This window comes from Oncorhynchus clarkii, unplaced genomic scaffold (genome assembly GCF_045791955.1).
Source record: "Oncorhynchus clarkii lewisi isolate Uvic-CL-2024 unplaced genomic scaffold, UVic_Ocla_1.0 unplaced_contig_1382_pilon_pilon, whole genome shotgun sequence".
NCBI classification, from domain to species: Eukaryota; Metazoa; Chordata; class Actinopteri; order Salmoniformes; family Salmonidae; genus Oncorhynchus; species Oncorhynchus clarkii.
The window spans coordinates 1-27,934 of record NW_027259066.1 but is presented as its reverse complement, the minus strand read 5'-3'; the positions used below and the strand labels follow the sequence as shown (position 1 = coordinate 27,934).

The 27,934-nt window shown below is 47.0% G+C and overlaps 1 protein-coding gene across 1 annotated transcript; it reads left to right on the top strand.

Moving 5' to 3' along the window:
* Positions 1-327: 327 nt before the first annotated feature.
* LOC139399466 (nuclear receptor coactivator 2-like) lies at positions 328-27,433 on the top strand (the record flags this gene model as incomplete). The annotated part of the gene is made up of 12 exons (XM_071144881.1): positions 328-360; positions 6,763-6,952; positions 8,738-8,941; positions 9,647-9,877; positions 11,334-11,439; positions 11,843-12,041; positions 16,488-16,710; positions 16,976-17,124; positions 17,411-17,488; positions 19,541-19,808; positions 26,912-27,095; positions 27,235-27,433. Coding segments are annotated over exons 1-12 (2,064 nt in total), but the record flags the coding sequence as incomplete, so codon positions are not given.
* Between the last annotated feature and the right edge of the window lie 501 nt (positions 27,434-27,934).

The window sequence follows — 27,934 nt, the reverse complement described above, 5'->3', positions numbered from 1 at the left end:
AACCAGAGAGAGAGATTACAGTGAACTAATCTAACCGATGGAGTCTTCCAATGAGAGGAGAGGAGAGGAGAGGAGAGGAGAGGAGAGGGAGGAAGGAGAGGGTGGGGAGGAGGAGGAGGAGGAGGAAGGAGAGGGTGGAGAGGGAGGGGGAGGAGAGGGAGGAAGGAGAGGGTGGAGAGGAGGAGGAGGAGGAAGGAGAGGAGAGGGTGGAGAGGAGAGGAGAGGAGGGAGAGGGTGGAGAGGGAGGAAGGAGAGGGTGGAGAGGAGGAGGAGGAGGAGGAAGGAGAGGGTGGAGAGGGAGGGGGAGGAGGCGGGGGGAGAAGAGGGATGCGGAGGGAGAAGTGGGATGCGGAGGGGGAGGTGAGGGAGGTGGGTGGGAGGAGAGGAAGGAGGAGGAGAGGGAGGTGGGTGGGAGGAGAGGGAGGAAGGAAAGGAGAGGGGAGTAGATGGAGGTGGGTGGGAGGAGAGGGAGGAGAGGGGAGTAGAGGGAGTTGGGTGGGAGGAGAGGGGGGCGGGTGGGAGGAGAGAGGGACGGAGGGAGGGAGGAGAGGAGAGGTAGGGAGGAAGAGGCGAAGGGAGTAGAGTAGAGGGAGGTGGGTGGGAGGAGAGGAAGGATAGAATGCAAGTGATTGGGTTTCTGAGAGGAGGATAGTGTGGAAGATAGATAAGGAAAGGAGAGGGATGTAGAGGTGGAGAATATAAGATGGAGGAGGGAAGACGAGAGGAGAGAAAAGGGGGATGATCAGAGCGCATGACATCCTCACTGACCTCATTAAGGTCCTCTCTTCCTGCCATATCTTCCTGTATGCCAGCACCGTTTACTCACTTCCTGTGTGTGTGTGACATTGCCAGGGCAGCACCACCTCTTTATGTGATCAGTGACACACTCTGCTTTGACTGTGGGCCGGTCCCCTCTCCTTTGACTGTGGGCCGGTCCCCTCTCCTTTGACTGTGGGCCGGTCCCCTCTCCTTTGACTGTGGGCCGGTCCCCTCTCATTAGACTGTGGGCCGGTCCCCTCTCCTTAGACTGTGGGCCGGTCCCCTCTCCTTAGACTGTGGGCCGGTCCCCTCTCCTTTGACTGTGGGCCGGTCCCCTCTCCTATGACTGTGGGCCGGTCCCCTCTCCTTTGACTGTGGGCCGGTCCCCTCTCCTTTGACTGTGGGCCGGTCCCCTCTCCTTTGACTGTGGGCCGGTCCCCTCTCATTAGACTGTGGGCCGGTCCCCTCTCCTTAGACTGTGGGCCGGTCCCCTCTCCTTAGACTGTGGGCCGGTCCCCTCTCCTTAGACTGTGGGCCGGTCCCCTCTCCTTTGACTGTGGGCCGGTCCCCTCTCCTTTGACTGTGGGCCGGTCCCCTCTCCTTTGACTGTGGGCCGGTCCCCTCTCCTTTGACTGTGGGCCGGTCCCCTCTCCTTTGACTGTGGTCCGGTCCCCTCTCCTTTGACTGTGGGCCGGTCCCCTCTCCTTAGACTGTGGGCCGGTCCCCTCTCCTTTGACTGTAGGCCGGTCCCCTCTCCTTAGACTGTGGGCCGGTCCCCTCTCCTTAGACTGTGGGCCGGTCCCCTCTCCTTTGACTGTGGGCCGGTCCCCTCTCCTTTGACTGTGGGCCGGTCCCCTCTCCTTTGACTGTGGGCCGGTCCCCGTCCGGTAACTAGCTCCCCTCTCCTTCCAGTCCTGTCAGGTAACTAGCTCCCCTCTCCTTCCAGTCCTGTCAGGTAACTAGCTTCCCTCTCCTTCCAGTCCTGTCCGGTAACTAGCTCCCCTCTCCTTCCAGTCTATCAGGTAACTAGCTCCCCTCCCCTCTCCTTCCAGTCCTGTCTGGTAACTAGCTCCCCTCTCCTTCCAGTCCTGTCTGGTAACTAGCTCCCCTCTCCTTCCAGTCCTGCCCGGTAACTAGCTCCCCTCTCCTTCCAGTCCTGTCAGGTAACTAGTGCCCCTCTCCTTCCAGTCCTGTCCGGTAACTAGCTCCCTTCTCCTTCCAGTCCTGTCTGGTAACTAGCTCCCCTCCCCTCTCCTTCCAGTCCGGTCAGGTAACTAGCTCCCCTCTCCTTCCTGTCTTATCAGGTAACTAGCTCCCCTCTCCTTCCAGTCCTGTCTGGTAACTAGCTCCCCTCTCCTTCCAGTCCTGTCTGGTAACTAGCTCCCCTCTCCTTCCAGTCCTATAAGGTAACTAGCTCCCCTCTCCTTCCAGTCCGTTCAGGTAACTAGCTCCCCTCTCCTTCCAGTCCTGTCTGGTAACTAGCTCCCCTCTCCTTCCAGTCCTGTCAGATAACTAGCTCCCTTCTCCTTCCAGTCCTGTCTGGTAACTAGCTCCCCTCTCCTTCCAGTCCTGTCTGGTAACTAGCTCCCCTCTCCTTCCAGTCCTGTCAGATAACTAGCTCCCCTCTCCTTCCAGTCCTGTCAGGTAACTAGCTCCCCTCTCCTTCCAGTCTATCAGGTAACTAGCTCCCCTCTCCTTCCAGTCCTGTCAGGTAACTAGCTCCCCTCTTCTTCCAGTCCTGTCTGGTAACTAGCTCCCCTCTCCTTCCAGTCCTATCAGGTAACTAGCTCCCCTCTCCTTCCAGTCCTGTCAGATAACTAGCTCCCCTCTCCTTCCAGTCCGTTCAGGTAACTAGCTCCCCTCTCCTTCCAGTCCTGTCTGGTAACTAGCTCCCCTCTCCTTCCAGTCCTGTCAGATAACTAGCTCCCCTCTCCTTCCAGTCCTGTCAGGTAACTAGCTCCCCTCTCCTTCCAGTCTATCAGGTAACTAGCTCCCCTCTCCTTCCAGTCCTGTCAGGTAACTAGCTCCCCTCTCCTTCCAGTCTATCAGGTAACTAGCTCCCCTATCCTTCCAGTCCTGTCAGGTAACTAGCTCCCCTCTCCTTCCAGTCCTATCAGGTAACTAGCTCCCCTCTCCTTCCAGTCCTGTCAGGTAACTAGCTCAAGCATCACACATTCCTCCTTTATTCATATTAACATTGCTAGTTTTCAGAAGAGGTGAAAAAGAGAGAGGGGGGAGAGGTGAAAAAGACAGAGAGAGGGGAAGAGATGGAGAGGGGACGAGTTGGAGAGAGAGAGAGGGGAAGAGATGGAGAGGGGATGACATGGAGAGAGAGAGAGGGGAAGAGATGGAGAGAGAGAGAGGGGAAGAGATGGAGAGAGAGAGAGGGGAAGAGATGGAGAGAGAGAGAGAGGAAGAGATGGGTAGAGAGAGGGGAAGAGATGGAGAGGGGACGAGATGGAGAGAGAGAGGGGAAGAGATGGAGAGGGGACGAGATGGAGAGAGAGAGAGGGGAAGAGATGGAGAGGGGAAGAGATGGAGAGAGGGGACGATATGGAGAGAGAGAGGGGAACAGATAGGGAGAGAGAGGGGAAGAGATGGAGAGGGGACGAGATGGAGAGAGAGAGAGGGGAAGAGATGGAGAGAGGGGAAGAGATGGAGAGAGGGGAAGAGATGGAGAGAGGGGACGATATGGAGAGAGAGAGGGGAAGAGATAGGGAGAGAGAGGGGAAGAGATGGAGAGGGGACGAGATGGAGAGAGAGAGAGAGGGGAAGAGATGGAGAGGGGAAGAGATGGAGAGAGAGAGGGGAAGAGATGGAGAGGGGACGAGATGGAGAGAGAGAGAGGGGAAGAGATGGAGAGGGGACGAGATGGAGAGAGAGAGAGGGGAAGAGATGGAGAGAGGGGACGATATGGAGAGAGAGAGGGGAAGAGATGGAGAGGGGAAGAGATGGAGAGAGGGGACGATATGGAGAGAGAGAGGGGAAGAGATAGGGAGAGAGAGGGGAAGAGATGGAGAGGGGACGAGATGGAGAGAGGGAGAGAGGGGAAGAGATGGAGAGGGGAAGAGATGGAGAGAGAGAGGGGAAGAGATGGAGAGAGGGAGAGGGGAAGAGATGGGGAGAGAGAGGGGACGGGATGGGGAAGAGATGGGGAGAGAGAGGGGAAGAGATGGGGAGAGATGGAGAGAGAGAGAGGGGAGGAGATGGGGAGAGAGAGCGGAAGAGATGGGGAGAGAGAGTGGAAGAGATGGAGAGAGGGGAAGAGATGGAGAGAGAGGGGAAGAGATGGACAGAGAGGGGAAGAGATGGGGAGAGAGAGGGGAAGAGATGGATAGAGAGGGGAAGAGATGGGGAGAGAGAGGGGAAGAGGTGGAGAGAGAGAGGGGGGAAGAGATGGAGAGAGAGAGAGGGGAAGAGATGGGGAGAGAGAGGTGTGTGTGTGTGTGTGTGTGTGTGTGTGTGTGTGTGTGTGTGTGTGTGTGTGTGTGTGTGTGTGTGTGTGTGTGTGTGTGTGTGTGTGTGTGTGTGTGTGTGTGTAAATGCAACAGAACAATTTTGCTGAGTTACAGTTCATAGAAGTCAGTCAATTGAAATACATTAATGGATATGAGTTTTGGTATGAAAGTGGATGTGTGTTTTGTTGTGGATGTGTGTTTTAGTGTGGATGTGTGTTTTGGAGTGGATGTGTGTTTTGGTGTGGATGTGTGTTTTGTTGTGGATGTGTGTTTTGGTATGAAAGTGGATGTGTGTTTTGGTGTGGATGTGTGTTTTGGTGTGGATGTGTGTTTTGGTGTGGATGTGTGTTTTGGTGTGGATGTGTGTTTTGGTATGAAAGTGGATGTGTGTTTTGGTGTGGATGTGTGTTTTGGAGTGGATGTGTGTTTTGGTGTGGATGTGTGTTTTAGTGTGGATGTGTGTTTTGGTGTGGATGTGTGTTTTGGTGTGGATGTGTGTTTTGGTGTGGATGTGTGTTTTGGTGTGGATGTGTGTTGTGGTGTGGATGTGTGTTTTGGTATGAAAGTGGATGTGTGTTTTGGAGTGGATGTGTGTTTTGGTGTGGATGTGTGTTTTGGTGTGGATGTGTGTTTTGGTGTGGATGTGTGTTTTGGTATGAAAGTGGATGTGTGTTTTTGTATGAAAGTGGATGTGTGTTTTGGTATGAAAGTGGATGTGTGTGTGTGTGTGTGTGTGTGTGTGTGTGTGTGTGTGTGTGTGTGTGTGTGTGTGTGTGTGTAAATGCAACAGTTTCAACAATTTTGCTGAGTTACAGTTCATAGAAGTCAGTCAATTGAAATACATTAATGGATATGAGTTTTGGTATGAAAGTGGATGTGTGTTTTGTTGTGGATGTGTGTTTTAGTGTGGATGTGTGTTTTGGAGTGGATGTGTGTTTTAGTGTGGATGTGTGTTTTGGTATGAAAGTGGATGTGTGTTTTGGTGTGGATGTGTGTTTTGGAGTGGATGTGTGTTTTGGTGTGGATGTGTGTTTTGGTGTGGATGTGTGTTTTGGTGTGGATGTGTGTTTTAGTGTGGATGTGTGTTTTAGTTTGGATGTGTGTTTTGGTGTGGATGTGTGTTTTGGTGTGGATGTGTGTTTTGGTGTGGATATGTGTTTTGGTATGAACGTGGATGTGTGTTTTGGTGTGGATGTGTGTTTTGGTATGAAAGTGGGTGTGTGTTTTTGTATGAAAGTGGATGTGTGTTTTGGTATGAAAGTGGGTGTGTGTTTTTGTATGAAAGTGGATGTGTGTTTTGGTATGAAAGTGGATGTGTGTTTTGGTGTGGATGTGTGTTTTGGTGTGGATGTGTGTTTTGGTATGAAAGTGGATGTGTGTTTTGGTGTGGATGTGTGTTTTGCGCTCTACCTACAGTAGACTACCCTCACTGTTATTGGGACATGGGAAGTGCAGGCTTGTAGTAGTTGAATAGGTTCTAAGCCAGCTGGGAAGTGGAGGCTCGTTGTAGTTGAATAGGTTCTAAGCCAGCTGGGAAGTGGAGGCTCGTTGTAGTTGAATAGGTTCTAAGCCAGCTGGGAAGTGGAGGCTCGTTGTAGTTGAATAGGTTCTAAGCCAGCTGGGAAGTGCAGGCTCGTTGTAGTTGAATAGGTTCTAAGCCAGCTGGGAAGTGCAGGCTCGTTGTAGTTGAATAGGTTCTAAGCCAGCTGGGAAGTGCAGGCTCGTTGTAGTTGAATAGGTTCTAAGCCAGCTGGGAAGTGCAGGCTCGTTGTAGTTGAATAGGTTCTAAGCCAGCTGGGAAGTGCAGGATCGTTGTAGTTGAATAGGTTCTAAGCCAGCTGGGACGTTCAGGCTCGTTGTAGTTGAATAGGTTCTAAGCCAGCTGGGACGTGCAGGCTGGTTGTAGTTGAATAGGTTCTAAGCCAGCTGGGACGTGCAGGCTCGTTGTGATGTGTCTTCTAACACAACTCCCTCTGCCGTGTGTGTGTGTGTGTGTGTGTGTGTGTGTGAGTCTGCTAAATGACTCACTACTGTAGTGTCTCTGGATCAGAGAGTCTGCTAAATGACTCACTACTGTAAGTGTCTCTGGATCAGAGAGTCTGTTAAATGACTCACTACTGTAGTGTCTCTGGATCAGAGAGTCTGCTAAATGACTCACTACTGTAAGTCTCTCTGGATAAGAGAGTCTGCTAAATGACTCACGACTGTAGAGTCTCTGGATCAGAGAGACTGCTAAATGACTCACGACTGTAGAATCTCTGGATCAGAGAGACTGCTAAATGACTCACGACTGTAGAGTCTCTGGATCAGAGAGACTGCTAAATGACTCACGACTGTAGAATCTCTGGATCAGAGAGACTGCTAAATGACTCACGACTGTAGAGTCTCTGGATCAGAGAGACTGCTAAATGACTCACGACTGTAGAATCTCTGGATCAGAGAGACTGCTAAATGACTCACGACTGTAGAGTCTCTGGATCAGAGAGTCTGTTAAATGACTCACATGTATGTGTTCTCCTAACCCTCCTCCCTGTCTCTCCTGTAGTCTTCAGAGTTGGATGAAATCCTTGATGAGCTGCAGTGTGTCCAGCCCTCCTCCCTCCCCTCCTCCCTGGACAAACAGACTATCATCAACGACATACTGCACATCACCCAGGAAACCAGCCCTGGCAACCCCAACGCCATGGCAACACAGCAGCAGCAGAGGGGCATGCAGCGAGGCATGGGGCCAGGCAGTGAGTGTGTCTCTCTCACACACACACACACACACACACACACACACACACACACACACACACATCTGACAGGCACATACATATACAGTACAGTACAAGTACTGTCTCACACTCCCTCCTAGACACACACACACACACACACACACACACACACACACACACACACACACACAGATACTAAAACCTGCCCTCATAAACAGCTGCTCAATGTATGTGACTGGTCAGTACGTCAGTGTGTCAATCATTATGTAGCGTAGACCATGTTACCATGTAGACCATGTTACCGTGTAGACCATGTTACAGTGTAGACCATGTTACAGTGTAGACCATGTTACAGTGTAGACCATGTTGCAGTGTAGATCATGTTACAGTGTAGACCATGTTACAGTGTAGACCATGTTACAGTGTAGACCATGTTACCGTGTAGACCATGTTACAGTGTAGACCATGTTACAGTGTAGACCATGTTACCGTGTAGACCATGTTACCGTGTAGACCATGTTACAGTGTAGACCATGTTACAGTGTAGACCATGTTGCAGTGTAGACCATGTTACCGTGTAGACCATGTTACAGTGTAGACCATGTTACCGTGTAGACCATGTTACAGTGTAGACCATGTTACAGTGTAGACCATGTTACCGTGTAGACCATGTTACAGTGTAGACCATGTTACAGTGTAGACCATGTTACAGTGTAGACCATGTTACCGTGTAGACCATGTTACAGTGTAGACCATGTTACAGTGTAGACCATGTTGCAGTGTAGACCATGTTACCGTGTAGACCATGTTACAGTGTAGACCATGTTACCGTGTAGACCATGTTACAGTGTAGACCATGTTACAGTGTAGACCATGTTACCGTGTAGACCATGTTACAGTGTGGACCATGTTACAGTGTAGACCATGTTACAGTGTAGACCATGTTACAGTGTAGACCATGTTACCGTGTAGACCATGTTACAGTGTAGACCATATTACCATGTAGACCATGTTACCGTGTAGACCATGTTACCGTGTAGACCATGTTACAGTGTAGACCATGTTACAGTGTAGACCATGTTACCGTGTAGACCATGTTACCGTGTAGACCATGTTACCGTGTAGACCATGTTACAGTGTAGACCATGTTACAGTGTAGACCATGTTACAGTGTAGACCATGTTACCGTGTAGACCATATTACCGTGTAGACCATATTACCGTGTAGACCATGTTACAGTGTAGACCATATTACCATGTAGACCATGTTACAGTGTAGACCATGTTACAGTGTAGACCATGTTACCGTGTAGACCATGTTACCGTGTAGACCATGTTACCGTGTAGACCATGTTACAGTGTAGACCATGTTACAGTGTAGACCATGTTACCGCGTAGACCATGTTACCGTGTAGACCATGTTACAGTGTAGACCATGTTACAGTGTAGACCATGTTACAGTGTAGACCATGTTACCGTGTAGACCATATTACCGTGTAGACCATGTTACCGTGTAGACCATGTTACCGTGTATCCGATTAGCATGTTTTATTTATCTCAAATGTGTCACTACACCTGCTCTCTCTCTCTCACTCTGTCACTCACTCACTCATTCACTCACTGTCACTCACTCACTCACTCACTCACTCACTCACTCACTCACTCACTCACTCACTCACTCACTCACTCACTCACTGTCACTCACTCACTCACTCTCTCTCTCTCTCTCACTCTGTCACTCACTCACTCACTCTCTCTCACTGTCACTCACTCACTCCTTCACTCACTCTCTCACACTCTCTAGACTACGGATGTCCGGGGGGCCAGGGTCCAGGTAAGGGTTTGCCTTTGAGGAGTGTATCCCTGGATATGAACATGTCAGGGGGCCGGCCCCCGCAGGGCCAGTATCCCCCCATGAGGACCCCCAGCCACTACACACTACAGCAGCAGCAGCAAGGCATCATGGGAAACCACGCCGCCGTGATGTCCAACCAGGCCAACCTCGCAGGTGGGTGGAGCCGTCAGAGCGAAGGCTCACGCTTTTATTTGTGTATTTTCCCTGATCTACAAATACTCAACAAACATTTACATTTACAGTAATTTAGCAGATGTTCTTGACCTTTTCATGCTATGTAGTACGAGGTTTCCCTGGTCAGGAGTCATCGAAGTCAGCACTCAAAGAAACGTGTGTAACGGAATACACTCGCTGCCCCTCTCTATGCTACCGGCTGACACGTCAGCTTTTTCTCTCTCTCTCTCTCTCTCTCTCTCTGTGGGGACCGATGACACGTCACAGTGAGTCACTTCCTGTTTCCGTGCAGGAAGTTGAGGGAGTCGGAGTCACCCACACACACAGACACACACTGCCAGCTCCTCTCCTCTCACTTTCATTTTGACTCACAGACGGGCCACGGCACTCTGTCTCACAGACGGGCCACGGCACTCTGACTCACAGACGGGCCACGGCACTCTGACTCACAGACGGGCCACAGAAACGCCCACTCTGAAAACGACCTCTAACCCCTGAACTGTGGTTGGGGGGATACTGGCAAATGTGGGAAGTGTGAACAAAATGAAGTTGACTTCTGTCCTTGTAGATGGGCGGTATATTGATGTCCCTCACTTTTTCCCTCTGACACTCCCCACACATTTACTCACTCACGTGATCTCTCTCTCCCTCCCTCCGTCTACCCCCCCCCCCCCCCCCCTCCAGGTCTAGTGAGTGGTCCTCGGCAGGGCATTCAGGAGGAGGGGGGTTGGGGTCCTGGGGGCCCGGGTCAGAGCGGTTCAGCCTCGGTCCCTCCTCCTGGGGCCCCAGGTCAGCAGGGGACGATGCACAGCCGTATGGGGCCCAACCCTGGAGGCCCCGGGGGCCTCATGAGACCCAGCAGTCTACCAGGACCTGCACCCAGGCAGATGCTGCAGTCGCAGATGATGGTCAACGGTGAGACTGCATATCTACCGTTTCTAGTTCTATGCCAGGGTTGCTCTAGAATATATATTTGTCATGGTCTATCCACTTCACAGATCAGTGTTTCTCATCATTGGGCTTGGGGACCCACCAATTGATGTAACATATTTGGGATAAAGCTGACACCTGCTGGCCAGTCAGAGGAACAACACCCTGATACACTGTCTAATGCCAGTTGTCATATTTTTTTTTATTTAACCTTGATTTAACTAGACAAGTCAGTTAAGAACAAATTCTTATTTACAATGACGGCCTACACCGGGTAACAGTGGGTTAACTGCCTTGTTCAGGGACAAAACAACATGTTTACCTTGTCAGCTCGGGGATCCGGTCTAGCAACCTTTCAGTTACTGGTCCAACACTCTAACCACTAAGCAACTTACCTATCTCGAGCAGCTCAGTCTGGTTTGGGCATGGGGTTAATAAAGTTATATATACATTTTAATGTCTCTCTCTAATAAAGTTATATTCATTTGAACATTTCTCTCTAAAGAGATGAGTATAGGGTTAGTAAAGTTATATTAATTTGATTCTGTCCATAAAGAGATGGGGTTAATAAAGCTATATTATTTGAATCTCTATAGATCGCCATGGGGTTAATAAAGATATATTATTTGAATCTCTCTCTCTTTAAAGAGATGGGCATGGGTTTAATAAAGTTATATTATTTGAATCTCTATAGATAGCCATGGGGTTAATAAAGTTATATTTTTTGAATCTCTATAGATAGCCATGGGGTTAATAAAGTTATATTATTTGAATCTCTCTCTCTATATAGATGGGCATGGGATTAATAAAGTTATATTCATTTGAATCTCTGTCCATAAAGAGATGGGCATGGGGTTAATAATGGTATACTACATGGCCAAAAGTATGTGGACACCTCCATTCCAAAATCATGGTCATTAATAGGGAGTTGGTTCCCCCTTTGCTGCTATAACCTCCTCCACTCTTCTGTGAAGGCTTTCCACTAGATGTTGGAACATTGCTGCTATAACAGCCTCCACTCTTCTGGGAAGGCTTTCCACTAGATGTTGGAACATTGCTGCTATAACAGCCTCCACTCTTCTGGGAAGGCTTTCCACTAGATGTAGGAACATTGCTGCTATAACAGCCTCCAATCTCCTGGGAAGGCTTTCCACTAGATGTTGATGATCTTTTTAAGTGGGAGAACTTGCACAATTGGTGGCTGACTAAATACTTTTTTGCCCCACTGTATATATAGATGGGCATGGAGTTAATAAAGTTATATTATTTGAATTTCTATATATAGATGGGCATGAGGTTAATAACATTATATTATTTGAATATCTCTCTCTATATATATATAGATGGGCTTGGTGTTAATAAAGTTAAATTATTTGAATCTATATATAGATAGCCATGGGGTAAATAAAGTTATATTATTTGAATCTCTCCCTCTTTAAAGAGATGGGCATGCGGGCCCACCAGTTCTCCCAGCAACAGGCTCCACCCAATCAGACGGCTCCATGGCCAGACAGCATGATACCTATTGAGGCCTTCAACCAGAACAGGTAACCAGCCCTCCGTACTACTCTACTGGACACTACATGAGACTACTTTACACGGGCCTCTGTCCTACAATCACTACTGCAGCGACCGTACCAGAACATGTCACACACTGTACCAGAACCTGCCACATCCTTCTTTTACCAGAACCGTTGTCTGTCGGCGCTGGAGCAACTCTTATAGTTCAGACTAACCACTTTAAAACGGTTTGGATCAGTTAACTACAGCACAGAGAAGTGGTTAAAATAACTTATGGTTATTTAACCTTCCCCCCTTCTCTCCCTCTTCCCCCTCCCCTCTTCTCCCTACCCTTCTCTTCCTCTCCTTCCCTCCCCCTTCTCTTCCTCTCCCTCCCTCCCTCCCCTTCTCTTCCTCTCCCTCCCTCCCTCCCCTTCTCTCCCTCTCCAGGTCTGTGTATGCCCCCCAGCAGGAGGAGGAGGTGTTGTGTGGGGGTCCGGGGCCCGGCGGCCAGGGGACTGGGGGTCCTGGTGAGGGGGGTTCTAGTGATGAGGGGGCTCTCATGTCACAGCTCTACACAGTGCTGAAGGACTTTGATGGCCTGGAGGAGATAGACAGAGCCCTGGGGATACCTACTCTGATGGGACAGGTACGATTCAGCAGTCACTGTAGTGTTTTTCATCTATTAATATCCCTCTATCCCTCTCTCTTAACTACTCTGTGATCAGTCCATTCCTCTATCTCTGATCCCTCTCTTCTATCTATCTTCTCTTCTTCTCTCTGGGGACACTCACCTGTCACTAGAGTTGTCCTTCTTTTTGTAATCTAGGCCTATACAGTCTATTTCTCCTCCTCTATCTCTACTCTGTTCCCATAGAGTTTAGAGTTTGGGGAAGCTATTTTTTCATCAGCCCCGGCTAGAGACCCATTAGGAGCTCAGCCCCGGCTAGAGACACATTCGGAGCTCAGCCCCGGCTAGAGACACATTAGGAGCTCAGCCCCGGCTAGAGACACGTTCGTAGCTCAGCCCCGGCTAGAGACTCATTAGGAGCTCAGCCCCGGCTAGAGACACATTCGGAGCTCAGCCCCGGCTAGAGACACATTCGGAGCTCAGCCCCGGCTAGAGACACATTCGGAGCTCAGCCCCGGCTAGAGACACATTCGGAGCTCAGCCCCGGCTAGAGACACATTCGGAGCTCAGCCCCGGCTAGAGACTCGTTCGGAGCTCAGCCCCGGCTAGAGACTCGTTCGGAGCTCAGCCCCGGCTAGAGACTCGTTCGGAGCTCAGCCCCGGCTAGAGACTCGTTCGGAGCTCAGCCCCGGCTAGAGACTCATTCGGAGCTCAGCCCCGGCTAGAGACTCATTCGGAGCTCAGCCCCGGCTAGAGGATCCGAGAAGATCAGGCTTTTTTTTATTAAACACAATTCATGCAATTCTACGACACAACATGAATGGAGACAGACTAGCACAATCTTTAATGAAATACCACAAAAAAGTTATCTGCAACAACCTGGTGTTGAATCTAACCATATGATATAATCTCAGCCTGCGAAAAGGAGAAACTTTACAAGATGACATCATCTATCCTGAAGGAGGAAGTTATGTGACATCATCTAGCCTGAAGGAAGAAGTTATGTGACATCATCTAGCCTGAAGGAGGAAGTTATGTGACATCATCTAGCCTGAAGTAGGAAGTTATGTGACATCATCTAGCCTGAAGGAGGAAGTTATGTGACATCATCTAGCCTGAAGTAGGAAGTTATGTGACATCATCTAGCCTGAAGGAGGAAGTTATGTGACATCATCTAGCCTGAAGGAGGAAGTTATGTGACATCATCTAGCCTGAAGTAGGAAGTTATGTGACATCATCTAGCCTGAAGGAAGAAGTTATGTGACATCATCTAGCCTGAAGGAGCAAGTTATGTGACATCATCTAGCCTGAAGGAGGAAGTTATGTGACATCATCTAGCCTGAAGGAGCAAGTTATGTGACATCATCTAGCCTGAAGGAAGAAGTTATGTGACATCATCTAGCCTGAAGGAAGAAGTTATGTGACATCATCTAGCCTGAAGGAGGAAGTTATATTGCCCTAAGCCAATGATAAAGACTGAGTGTACACACTCACCAGGGCTATGGGCCAATAAGATGGGCTGTAGGCCTACTGTCAACTCAATTTGGGAGTTGAGAATTTTGATAACTAAAGACAGATCTGTTTTTTTGTTCTTTGTCTTTTGTGTTTTCCCCGCTATGCATTTTGGAATATTTGGTCTGGGATTATTTTAGATGTGTTTTCACTGACCGCCTCATCTCAACAGTCAGCTATTTGCCGCGTGCTGCTAACAAAATTCCTTTTGTAATTTGTGATGTCAAACGATCCACAGCTAAATCATGCTCTCTCGTGTAGTATTTTGAAATATGTTATTCCACTTTGTACAGACAGGAATAATTTATATAATAAATGTTTTATTTAACTAGACAAGTCAGTTAAGAACAAATTCTTATTTACATAATGACAGCCTGGGAACAGTGGGTTAACTTGCGGAGGACCACTGGTTACTTGTGCACTTGTGGAGGTCAGTGCCGTTTAAGATGAGGGAGGACTCCAAAATATATTTTCATGAGCACGGCTTTATTAACCTACACTATGAATGACAGTTTACAACGTAGGGGTACACAGGTCGACAGAAAATGTTTAGGTGACACTTTCAATACCACCTTGTACACTCTTGTCTGCATCTAGCTGATCTAGAGTCTAATCATTAGTCCAACAGTTGCAAACAAGAGTTTCTATTGGACAAATTCAGGTATGTTTATCCCCGTTTCGTTATGTTTGCTTCCGTTTAAGAAAAAAGAAAATTCAACAGAATAGGCAGAATGAATACACCCCTGGTCACGTGTAAACACAGTTCACATTTATAGCAGCCACGTTGTATTCCTTCTCGGATCTATGCGCTCTCTTCCTGTCACCTGTTCCCTTCTCTTGTGGACTTCAATGAACACCAGCTGTACAGTTGAAGTCAGATGTTTACATACAGTACACCTTAGCCAAATACATTTAAACATTTAATCCTAGTAAAAACTCCCTGTCTTAGGTCAGTTAGGATTACCACTTTATTTTAAGAATGTGAAATGTCAGAATAGTAGTAGAGAGAATTATTTATTTCAGCTTTTATTTCTTTCATCACATTCCCAGTGGGTCAGAAGTTTACATACTCAATTAGTATTTGGTAGCATTGCCTTTAAATTATTTAACTTGGGTCAAACATTTTGGGTAGCCTTCCACAAGCTTCCCGCAATGAGTTGTGTGAATTCTGGCCCATTCCTCCTGACAGAGCTGGTGTAACTGAGTCAGGTTTGTAGACCTTGCTCACACACACTTTTTCGGTTCGGCCCACAAATGTTCTATAGGATTGGGGTCAGGGCTTTGTGATGGCCACTCCAATACTTGACTTTGTTGTCCTTAAGCCATTTTGCCACGACTTTGGAAGTATGCTTGGGGTCATTGTTCACTTGGAAGACCCATTTGCGACCAAGCTTTTAACTTCCTGACTGATGTCATGAGATGTTGCTTCAATATATCCACATACTTTTCTTTCCTCATGATGCCATCTTTTTTGTGAAGTGCACCAGTCCCTCTTGCAGCAAAGCCCCCCCACAACATGATGCTGCCACCCCCGCACTTCACAGTTGGGATGGTGTTCTTCGGCTTGCAAGCCCCCCCCTTTTTCCTCCAAACATAACGATGGTCATTATGGCCAAACAGTTCTATTTTTGTTTCATTAGACCAGGGGGCATTTCTCCAAAAAGTACGATCTTTGTCCCCATGTGCAGTTGCAAACCGTAGTCTGTTTTTTTTATGGGGGTTTTGGAGCGGTGGCTTCTTCCTTGCTGAGCGGCCTTTCAGGTTATGTCGATATAGGACTCATTTTACTGTGGATATAGATACTTTTGTACCCGTTTCCTCCAGCATCTTCACAAGGTCCTTTGCTGTTCTGGGATTGATTTGCACTTTTCGCACCAAAGTTAGCTAACATAGGATCCCTCTGGTCTAGCCAGCTAGCCAACATAGCATCCCTCTGTTATAGCCAACTAGCTAACATAGCATCCCTCTGTTCTAGCTAGCTAGCTAACATAGCATCCCTCTATTATAGCCAGCTAGCTAAAATAGCATCCCTCTGTTATAGCCAGCTAGCTAACATAGCATCCCTCTGTTATACCAGCTACCTAACATAGCATCCCTCTGTTATAGCCAACTAGCTAACATAGCATCCCTCTGTTATAGCCAGCTAGCTAACATAGCATCCCTCTGTTATAGCCAGCTAGCTAACATAGCATCCCTCTGTTATAGCCAGCTAGCTAATATAGCATCCCTCTGCTTGATCAGGTTGTTTCAGTAGGCTAAACTAGCTAGCTGCGTTTGCTAGCTAAGTAAGTGAAACTGAAAGTGAAAAGAAAATACAATCTCTCTCTCCTTTGCTTCTCCTTCATTTTTGAAGAAATGTATTTGTTCAAACTGTTCAACTATTGTCTTTCTCTCTCTTTGAGTCAACTACTCACTACATTGTATGCACTGCAGTGCTAGCTAGCTGTAGCTTATGCTTTCAGTACTAGATTCATTCTCTGGTCCTTTGATTGGGTGGACAACATGTCAGTTCATGCTTCAAGAGCTCTGATAGGTTGGAGGATGTCCTCCGGAAGTTGTCATAATTACTGTGTAAGTCTATTGAAGGGGGTGAGAACCACAAGCCTCCTAGGTTTTGTATTGAAGTCAATGTACCCAGAGGAGGACAGACGCTACCTGTCCTCTGGCTACACCATGGTGCTACCCTACAGAGTGCTGTTGAGGCTACTGTAGATCTTCATTGCAAAACAGTGTGTTATAAATTATTTGGTGACGTGAATATATTTAGTGCCTAAAAAGGATAACTTTTTAAATTCATTAAAAAATATATATTTTTATGAAATTCACTGAGGAGGATGGTCCTCCCCTTCCTCCTCGGTGGAGTCTCCATTGCTCCCGTTCTTTATTGTCTCTTGTCTATTTTCTGTCTAAATACATCGTATCCTCTCGTCTCCTGTCTTTCTCCGGGGTCAGTCTGTAGATCAGGACCAGTTCTCTTCAGACCCGTCCATGTTGTTGGACCAGAAGCCTTCAGTGTACGGCCAGCAGGACCCCCCACCCGGCTCCCATCTAGCCCAGAGAGGATACCACGACCCTGGGTCCGGCAGACCCATGCAGGACCCCCCACCAGGCTCCCATCTAGCCCAGAGAGGATACCACGACCCTGGGTCCGGCAGACCCATGCAGGACCCCACAGGTAGGGCTGAGAATTGGCAATCAGGGAGTTCACAATTCAATATTATCACGTTATGGAGGATCACAATTCAATCCGTATTGCGATTGTATATCACGATTCTACATGTTATTGCAATTTGATATTCTGAACATCACTATGTTGTTGCTTCAGAGAGACATGAGAAAATTATAACTTTTACATTTTTTATGATTGTTACCTTGGCTCAGAGTAATTGTGATTCTCAACTGAATGGATCCCCCCCCCCCTCCCCCACTTCTACCCACAGGGCAAGGCTTCCACCCCATGGCTGGCCAGATGAGCCCCAGACCAGGATACCCCATCATGAGGATGCAGCAACGACCAGGGCTGAGGCCCCAAGGGGTGGTTCCTAACCAGCCTAATACACTGAGGTTACAGCTGCAGCACCGGCTACAGGTACAACAGGTACCGAGACAGACAGACAGACAGACAGGAAAGGTACAGACTGGGGAATGGTACAGAACACAGACTGGGGAATGGTACAGAACACAGACTGGGGAATGGTACAGAACACAGACTGGGGAATGGTACAGAACACAGACTGGGGAATGGTAGAGAACAGGGAAGTATACAAATGAATGTATCATCATTGTTTAGCTGGCTAGTAGGCTAGCTACTCCTTTCAAAGTGTTTATCGTTAACATACCTGTTAACCTGTTACCTGTTAACCTGTTCTCCTCAGAACCGCCAGCCAATGATGATCCAGATGAGTGGTGTGTCCAATATGAACCCAACTTTACAGTCCAACAACCCCAACCAGGTAACTGAGATTATATATCAATATGATCCTCTACAGTCCAACAACCCCAACCAGGTAACTGAGATTATATATCAATATGAACCTCTACAGTCCAACAACCCCAACCAGGTAACTGAGATTACATATCAATATGATCCTCTACAGTCCAACAACCCAACCAGGTCATTTACTGAGATTATATATCAATATGAACCTCTACAGTCCAACAACCCCACCAGGTAACTGAGATTATATATCAATATGATCCTCTACAGTCCAACAACCCCAACCAGGTAATTTACTGAGATTATATATCAATATGATCCTCTACAGTACAACAACCCCAACCAGGTAATTTACTGAGATTATATATCAATATGATCCTCTACAGTCCAACAACCCCAACCAGGTAATTTACTGAGATTATATATCAATATGAACCTCTACAGTCCAACAACCCCAACCAGGTAACTGAGATTATATATCAATATGAACCTCTACAGTCCAACAACCCCAACCAGGTAACTGAGATTATATATCAATATGATCCTCTATAGTCCAACAACCCCAACCAGGTAATTTACTGAGATTATATATCAATATGATCCTCTACAGTCCAACAACCCCAACCAGGTAACTGAGATTATATATCAATATGATCCTCTACAGTCCAACAACCCCAACCAGGTAACTGAGATTATATATCAATATGATCCTCTACAGTCCAACAACCCCAACCAGGTAATTTACTGAGATTATATATCAATATGATCCTCTACAGTCCAACAACCCCAACCAGGTAACTGAGATTATATATCAATATGAACCTCTACAGTCCAACAACCCCAACCAGGTAACTGAGATTATATATCAATATAAACCTCTACAGTCCAACAACCCCAACCAGGTAACTGAGATTATATATCAATATGAACCTCTACAGTCCAACAACCCCAACCAGGTAACTGAGATTATATATCAATATGATCCTCTACAGTCCAACAACCCCACCAGGTAATTTACTGAGATTATATATCAATATGATCCTCTACAGTCCAACAACCCCAACCAGGTAACTGAGATTATATATCAATATAACCCTCTACAGTCCAACAACCCCAACCAGGTAACTGAGATTATATATCAATATGAACCTCTACAGTCCAACAACCCCAACCAGGTAACTGAGATTATATATCAATATGATCCTCTACAGTCCAACAACCCCAACCAGGTAACTGAGATTATATATCAATATGATCCTCTACAGTCCAACAACCCCAACCAGGTAACTGAGATTACATATCAATATGATCCTCTACAGTCCAACAACCCAACCAGGTCATTTACTGAGATTATATATCAATATGAACCTCTACAGTCCAACAACCCCAACCAGGTAACTCAGATTATATATCAATATGATCCTCTACAGTCCAACAACCCCAACCAGGTAATTTACTGAGATTATATATCAATATGAACCTCTACAGTCCAACAACCCCAACCAGGTAACTGAGATTATATATCAATATGAACCTCTACAGTCCAACAACCCCAACCAGGTCATTTACTGAGATTATATATCAATATGATCCTCTACAGTCCAACAACCCAACCAGGTAATTTACTGAGATTATATATCAATATGATCCTCTACAGTCCAACAACCCCAACCAGGTAACTGAGATTATATATCAATATGAACCTCTACAGTCCAACAACCCCAACCAGGTCATTTACTGAGATTATATATCAATATGATCCTCTACAGTCCAACAACCCCAACCAGGTAATTTACTGAGATTATATATCAATATGAACCTCTACAGTCCAACAACCCCAACCAGGTAACTGAGATTATATATCAATATGAACCTCTACAGTCCAACAACCCCAACCAGGTAACTGAGATTATATATCAATATGATCCTCTACAGTACAACAACCCAACCAGGTAATTTACTGAAATTCTCACATAGTAATGGAATATGATAGAAATGTAATTTAATTCAGCATAACATTTTTGTAAGAAACATCTAGTTCAATCCCTTTCTCCGCCTCTCCCTCCAGGGGACCATCAATGCTCAGATGTTAGCCCAGCGTCAGCGGGAGCTGCTCAGTAACCACCTCAGACAACGCCAGCTGGAGCACCAGAGACAACAACAACAACAACAACAACAACAGAGGAACATGGTGATGAGAGCCCAGGGACTCAACCTACCTCCCAATATGGCCGCCGCCAACATGGCTGCTGCCAGTGGCCAATCAGGAGGGCTGAGTAACCCCCGGATCCCCCAGACCACCAACCCTCAGCAGTTCCCCTTCCCACCCAGCTACGGTAACAGTACAGGCCCAGCCCCTGGCTTAACCCCCTCCTCCTCCTCCTCACCCCTCTACCAGCCCCTTCTCCTCCCCCCTCTCCCCCAGCCTGCCCTCCTCTCTCTGCCCCCTGCATGGCTCTCCCAGATGATGATGACGGGTGCAGGACAGTTTGGGGCTGTAGTCAGCCCTCATATACAGAAGCTCAGTGCCTTTCAGTTCCCAAACTGCCTTATAACCCAAAATCAAATCAAATTTTATTTGTCACATACACATGGTTAGCAGATGTTAATGCGAGTGTAGCGAAATGCTTGTGCTTCTAGTTCCGACAGTGCAGTAATAACCAACGAGTAATCTTGCTAACAATTCCACAACTACTACCTTATAGACACAAGTGTAAAGGGATAAAGAATATGTACATAAAGATATATGAATGAGTGATGGTACAGAACGGCATAGGCAAGATACAGTAGATGGTATCGAGTACAGTATATACATATGAGATGAGTAATGTAGGGTATGTAAACAAAGTGGCATAGTTTAAAGTGGCTAGTGATACATGTATTACATAAAGATGCAGTAGATGATATAGAGTACCAAACCCCCGTGTTGGTGTGTGTGTTAGGGTTGGTTGGTGTACCGTGTACACTGTATACCGGGGTTATTCCCATATCATCAATATACTTTTTTGTTGTTGGACGTTTTGACTTGTTTTACCCCAAATCCAAATTGGTAGTTACAGTCTTGTCTCATCGCTGCAACTCCCGTACGGACTCGGGAGAGGCGAAGGTCGAGAGCCGTGCGTCCTCCGACACACAGCCCAACCAAGCCGCACGGCTTCTTGACACACTGCCCCCCCTTGACCCTGACGCCAGCCGCACCAACGTGTCGGAGGAAACGCCTCATGGGTCTCCCGGTCGCGGCCGACTGCCACACAGCCTGGGATCGATCCAGGGTCTGTAGTGACACCTCTAGCACTGCGATGCAGTGTCTTAGACTGCTGCGACACTGCATCCAATATACTATAAGTAAATACCTACAGTCAACTTGTGCAACATGCTAAGAGATCAAGCAGATTGCGTTCTTCATTTCACTCGTCACATAATTTTTACATTATGTAGCTTGTCAATAGTTCCCCAGAACAGTTGAGCCAGTCACGTGTTTGTTGTGAAGAGAAAGTGGGTGACTCCACAGAGTTCTACAGTATTTCTATTGGTTAGTCTCTCTGTTGTGGGAGCTGGTGACTCCACAGAGTTCTACAGTATTTCTATGGGTTAGTCTCTCTGTTGTGGGAGCTGGTGACTCCACAGAGTTCTACAGTATTTCTATGGGTTAGTCTCTCTGTTGTGGGAGCTGGTGACTCCACAGAGTTCTACAGTATTTCTATGGGTTAGTCTCTCTGTTGTGAAAGTGGGAGCTGGTGACTCCACAGAGTTCTACAGTATTTCTATGGGTTAGTCTCTCTGTTGTGGGAGCTGGTGACTCCACAGAGTTCTACAGTATTTCTATGGGTTAGTCTCTCTGTTGTGGGAGCTGGTGACTCCACAGAGTTCTACAGTATTTCTATGGGTTAGTCTCTCTGTTGTGAAAGTGGGAGCTGGTGACTCCACAGAGTTCTACAGTATTTCTATTGGTTAGTCTCTGTTGTGGGAGCTGGTGACTCCACAGAGTTCTACAGTATTTCTATAGGTTAGTCTCTCTGTTGTGGGAGCTGGTGACTCCACAGAGTTCTACAGTATTTCTATGGGTTAGTCTCTCTGTTGTGGGAGCTGGTGACTCCACAGAGTTCTACAGTATTTCTATGGGTTAGTCTCTCTGTTGTGAAAGTGGGAGCTGGTGACTCCACAGAGTTCTACAGTATTTCTATAGGTTAGTCTCTCTGTTGTGGGAGCTGGTGACTCCACAGAGTTCTACAGTATTTCTATGGGTTAGTCTCTCTGTTGTGGGAGCTGGTGACTCCACAGAGTTCTACAGTATTTCTATGGGTTAGTCTCTCTGTTGTGAAAGTGGGAGCTGGTGACTCCACAGAGTTCTACAGTATTTCTATGGGTTAGTCTCTCTGTTGTGGGAGCTGGTGACTCCACAGAGTTCTGCAGTATTTCTATTGGTTAGTCTCTCTGTTGTGGGAGCTGGTGACTCCACAGAGTTCTACAGTATTTCTATGGGTTAGTCTCTCTGTTGTGGGAGCTGGTGACTCCACAGAGTTCTATAGTATTTCTATGGGTTAGTCTCTCTGTTGTGGGAGCTGGTGACTCCACAGAGTTCTACAGTATTTCTATGGGTTAGTCTCTCTGTTGTGAAAGTGGGAGCTGGTGACTCCACAGAGTTCTACAGTATTTCTATTGGTTAGTCTCTGTTGTGGGAGCTGGTGACTCCACAGAGTTCTACAGTATTTCTATGGGTTAGTCTCTCTGTTGTGGGAGCTGGTGACTCCACAGAGTTCTACAGTATTTCTATAGGTTAGTCTCTCTGTTGTGGGAGCTGGTGACTCCACAGAGTTCTACAGTATTTCTATGGGTTAGTCTCTCTGTTGTGGGAGCTGGTGACTCCACAGAGTTCTACAGTATTTCTATGGGTTAGTCTCTCTGTTGTGAAAGTGGGAGCTGGTGACTCCACAGAGTTCTACAGTATTTCTATAGGTTAGTCTCTCTGTTGTGGGAGCTGGTGACTCCACAGAGTTCTACAGTATTTCTATGGGTTAGTCTCTCTGTTGTGGGAGCTGGTGACTCCACAGAGTTCTACAGTATTTCTATGGGTTAGTCTCTCTGTTGTGAAAGTGGGAGCTGGTGACTCCACAGAGTTCTACAGTATTTCTATGGGTTAGTCTCTCTGTTGTGGGAGCTGGTGACTCCACAGAGTTCTGCAGTATTTATATTGGTTAGTCTCTCTGTTGTGGGAGCTGGTGACTCCACAGAGTTCTACAGTATTTCTATGGGTTAGTCTCTCTGTTGTGGGAGCTGGTGACTCCACAGAGTTCTATAGTATTTCTATGGGTTAGTCTCTCTGTTGTGGGAGCTGGTGACTCCACAGAGTTCTACAGTATTTCTATTGGTTAGTCTCTCTGTTGTGAAAGTGACACACATGAGGTGATGAAGTTACCCTTCATGCAATTCACTACTAAATGTTTGCCATCAGATGCAGTGCATTCAGAAAGTATTCAGACCCCTTGACTTTGTCCACATTTTATTACATTACAGCCTTATTCTAAAATTGATTAAAATACTTTTTTTCCCTCATCAATCTACATACAATACACGTTTTCAGGTATTTTTGCAGATATATAAAAAAATGTTATCTGAAATATCACATTTACATGAGTATTCAGTCTGAATACTTTCCCTGTGCCCTGTATGTTAGAACTGTCTAAGATGAGCCATACTCTTCCAGCTGTGTATATGGGTACTTGTTAGTTATCTAAGTAAGTGGCTGAATTAATAAGGAGATGGATTGTTAGCTTTCTGCCGTGTTTGAGAAGTCAAAGGGCTCTGGAGTTATCTGTACATTTGCCCCTGTGCTTCCTACCAGCCTCCATGGAAATTCACTATTACTTGTGCTCATTTCGTGTGTGTGTTTTTGGCGCCCCCTTGTGGGCTAAACCGGTAAAACCGTACGTTCCCCTGTCCTTCCTCCTAGCTCTGTTGTCCTCCTCTCCATTCTTCTTTTCCTTCAGTCAAGCATGTCTCTCATAACTCGGGTTAATTTGCACAATTTCTCTCGTTCACTTTCGGCTGGTAAATGTCCACACTCATCGAAAATGGCAGAAAGTGTGTGTGTGTGTGTGTGTGTGTGTGTGTGTGTGTGTGTGTGTGTGTGTGTGTGTGTGTGTGTGTGTGTGTGTGTGTGTGTGTGTGTGTGTGTGTGTGTGTGTGTGTGTGTGTGTGTGTGTGTGTGTGTGTGTGTGTGTGTGTGTGTGTGTGTGTGTGTGTGTGTGTGTGTGTGTGTGTGTGTGTGTGTGTGTTTCTCTTCCGTTATGATTAAACCCTGCTGTTACGGCAAAATACAAATAGCTTTTAACGACTTTCCTAACGACTCTCCATCTGCTTGGTGAAGTAACTTAATGTCCAGCTAAATGTAAAAACAAATCAGAATAGAAGCGGTTTAAAACAGAACGGAACGATATAAACCGGTTGGACCCAGTTCAGAACATTATTCTGCTGGTTGGACCCGGTTCAGAACATTATTCTGCTGGTTGGACCCGGTTCAGAACATTATTCTGCTGGTTGGACCCGGTTCAGAACATTATTCTGCTGGTTGGACCCGGTTCAGAACATTATTCTGCTGGTTGGACCCGGTTCAGAACATTATTCTGCTGGTTGGACCCGGTTCAGAACATTATTCTGCTGGTTGGACCCGGTTCAGAACATTATTCTGCTGGTTGGACCCGGTTCAGAACATTATTCCGCTGGTTGGACCCAGTTCAGAACATTATTCTGCTGGTTGGACCCGGTTCAGAACAATATTCTGCTGGTTGGACCCGGTTCAGAACATTATTCTGCTGGTTGGACCCGGTTCAGAACATTATTCTGCTGGTTGGACCCGGTTCAGAACATTATTCTGCTGGTTGAACAGTGGAACAGAATTATTTAAACAATATACATATATTTTCAATGATTGGAAAATTATTCCCCTGTCAAAAAAACGTGATTATATTTTATAATAATAATATAGATAATATTTTGTAAATAATTAAACTGAAACCCGACGTCAAAAAGGCGCTAATCGCTCTGGACTCCAGTCGCACAGCATTACAAGAATTGTACCACTAAATTGCTAACAAATTAATACAAAAACAGAAAATAGTTCTTATAAGATATCATTCAAATAATCAACTGAAATATAATTAATTTAGACAATAGTCAATAACTGTGTCAGTTTTCCACCACGGTACAATCATACTCCTCTAGTCCAATGAGGAGAGAGGGGGAGGGGCAGTTCTTAAAATTTTTCAGCTCGAGACCCAAATTCAAAATGTACCGTCCTCTCGAGACCCACATCTTCCTCCCAACGACCCAAATTGAAGATTATAGATGTATTCTCAAAACTTCGCGACCCACCTCTCACCTGCCCAGGGCCCACGTTGGGTCCTGACCCGTAGTTTAAGAACCCATGATTTAGGCCCTAAAAAATATATTCCACTAGAGGGCAGCAGACACACATACTATATATACAACTATACTATATATAGACATACTGTATGAACTAGATTCCCGTTCCATGGTAGTGCTGCATTCACTGAAACATTGACCCTGTGTGTTACAGCGCCCTTTATTGGGTCTTAGGCTGCTTGATGTTACATGAACATGTTAGTCATTTAGCAGACGCTCTTATCCAGGGGGATTTACAGGCGCAATTAGTGTTAAGTGCTTTGCTCAAGGGCACATCGACCGATTTTTCACCTAGTCTGCTCGGGGATTTCGAACCAGCGACCTTTCGGTTACTGGCCCATTTGACTGGTGATTAGAGACTTTCCCATTATTTCATATCAATTAGATCAATATTGAATCAGGCATAAATTGTATTGTTATTAACTCGCTTATTCTCCCAGATAATCCCATACGTTGTCACGCACCAAAATAAAGATTCTCTTCTCTCTCTCTCTCCAGTCTCCCTCGTCCTCTCGTACCTCCTCTCCCTACCCCTCTTCCCTCTCTCTCTCCAGTCTCCCTCGTCCTCTCTTCCCTCTCTCCCTACCCCTCTTCCCTCTCTCTCTCCTGTCTCCCTCGTCCTCTCTTCCCTCTCTCCCAACCCCTCTTCCCTGCTCTCTCTCCTGTCTCCCTCGTCCTCTCGTTCCTCCTCTCCCTACCCCTCTTCCCTCTCTCTCTCCGGTCTCCCTCATCCTCTCTTCCCTCTCTCCCTACCCCTCTTCCCTCTCTCTCTCCTGTCTCCCTCGTCCTCTCGTACCTCCTCTCCCTACCCCTCTTCCCTGTCACTCTCTCCTGTCTCCCTCGTCCTCTCTTCCCTCTATCCCAACCCCTCTTCCCTGTCTCTCTCTCCTGTCTCCCTCGTCCTCTCGTACCTCCTCTCCCTACCCCTCTTCCCTGTCTCTCTTTCCTGTCTCCCTCGTCCTCTCGTACCTCCTCTCCCTACCCCTCTTCCCTCTCTCTCTCCTGTCTCCCTCGTCCTCTCGTACCTCCTCTCCCTACCCCTCTTCCCTCTCTCTCTCCTGTCTCCCTCGTACTCTCGTACCTCCTCTCCCTACCCCTCTTCCCTCTCTCTCTCCTGTCTCCCTCGTACTCTCGTACCTCCTCTCCCTACCCCTCTTCCCTCTCTCTCTCCTGTCTCCCTCATCCTCTCGTACCTCCTCTCCCTACCTCTCTTCCCTGTCACTCTCTCCTGTCTCCCTCGTCCTCTCGTACCTCCTCTCCCTACCTCTCTTCCCTCTCTCTCTCCTATCTCCCTCGTCCTCTCGTACCTCCTCTCCCTACCCCTCTTCCCTCTCTCTCTCCTATCTCCCTCGTCCTCTCGTACCTCCTCTCCCTACCCCTCTTCCCTCTCTCTCTCCTCTCTCCCTCGACCTCTCGTACCTCCTCTCCCTACCCCTCTTCCCTCTCTCTCTCCTATCTCCCTCGTCCTCTCGTACCTCCTCTCCCTACCCCTCTTTTGACTGCTCACACAATGGTACCCTATTGCCTCCATAGTGGAAGGAATATGTTTTAATTTGGGACACACACTAACCTGCGTGTAGTCCTCACTCCCCCTTTAATGCCTGCACACTCCCTAAACCCTAAACCCTACACCCTTATCACATGACCTTAATCATAACTTTGTGTTTAAACGCGTAATAGGTCAGCAGATAATAACTGATGTGATTGGTCTGTTTCAGTCATTAGTTGTTTTATGTTTCCTGTGTGTGTTATGGGCATTGTGTTTGTGCCTGTATGTACTCTATAATAATGAATTATACCTGTATTGATAATTGCTAACTTCACATTTTAGATTACTAGTGTAAATGTACACCTTTTATACAGGTCAGTTTGAAAAGATATTTTAAAGTAGCGCTCCAGCACTTTGTGATTTTGTCTCTCAAGAAAAAGTGTTTTATTTATTCAATGTATTGTTACAACCCACATGGTGATCAGAGTATGTCGTTTAACCCTGACCCCTGACCTCTAACCCCACCAGGTATGTCCCAGCAGCCTGACGGAGGGTTTGGAGGGCCCACCACACCCCAGAGTCCCCTGCTGTCCCCCAGGATGGCCCACGCCCAGTCTCCCATAATGCAACAGCAGGGCCAGGGCAATGCCGCCTTTCAGGGCTTGCCTGACATTAACGGTTGGCCCCCGCAGGGGAACATGGGAGGGAACAGGTGAGAGGTGGAGAGGAAGATGGGGGAGAGGGAGAGGGGGGAGATGGGGGGGAGATGGGGGGACGTCACAGAGTGACTGTTAATAAACAGAGGTTGTAAAGATGGAACATATTAACTAGTAGCTACACCCCCTGGACAGGACGCCCAATCACCTCCTTAATGCTGAGTTCAACATCCGTAATGCTGAGTTCCACAATGCAGAGTTCCACGTCCTTAATGCTGAGTTCCACAATGCAGAGTTCCACTTCCTTAATGCTGAGTTCCACAATGCTGAGTTCCACGTCCTTAATGCTGAGTTCCACAATGTTGAGTCCCTGGTTCCATTAATACAGTCTTTGGTATGACTCAACCAGGGAACGATCTCAGGGCAGACACTAACCACAAGGCCACTCATTCTCTATAGTTGAGTATAAAGGCAAACTCACTCACATTCACTCAATCGCTTTTTCTGTCTCTGCGTCTCTCTCTCTCTGTGTCTCTCTGTGTCTCTCTGTGTCTCGCTCTCTCTCTCTCTGTCTCTCTCTCTCTGTATCTCTTTCTCTGTCTGTCTCTCTCTCTGTATCTCTCTCTCTCTCTCTGTATCCCTCTCTGTCTCTCTCTCTCTCTGTATCTCTCTCTCTCTGTATCTCTCTGTATCTCTCTCTCTGTCTCTCTCTCTCTATCTCTCTCTGTATCTCTCTCTCTGTCTCTCTGTATCTCTCTCTCTGTATCTCTCTGTATCTCTGTCTCTCTGTATCTATCTCTGTATCTCTCTCTCTCTCTGTATCTCTCTCTCTCTCTGTATCTCTCTCTCTCTCTGTATCTCTCTCTCTGTCTCTCTTTCTCTCTGTATCACTCTC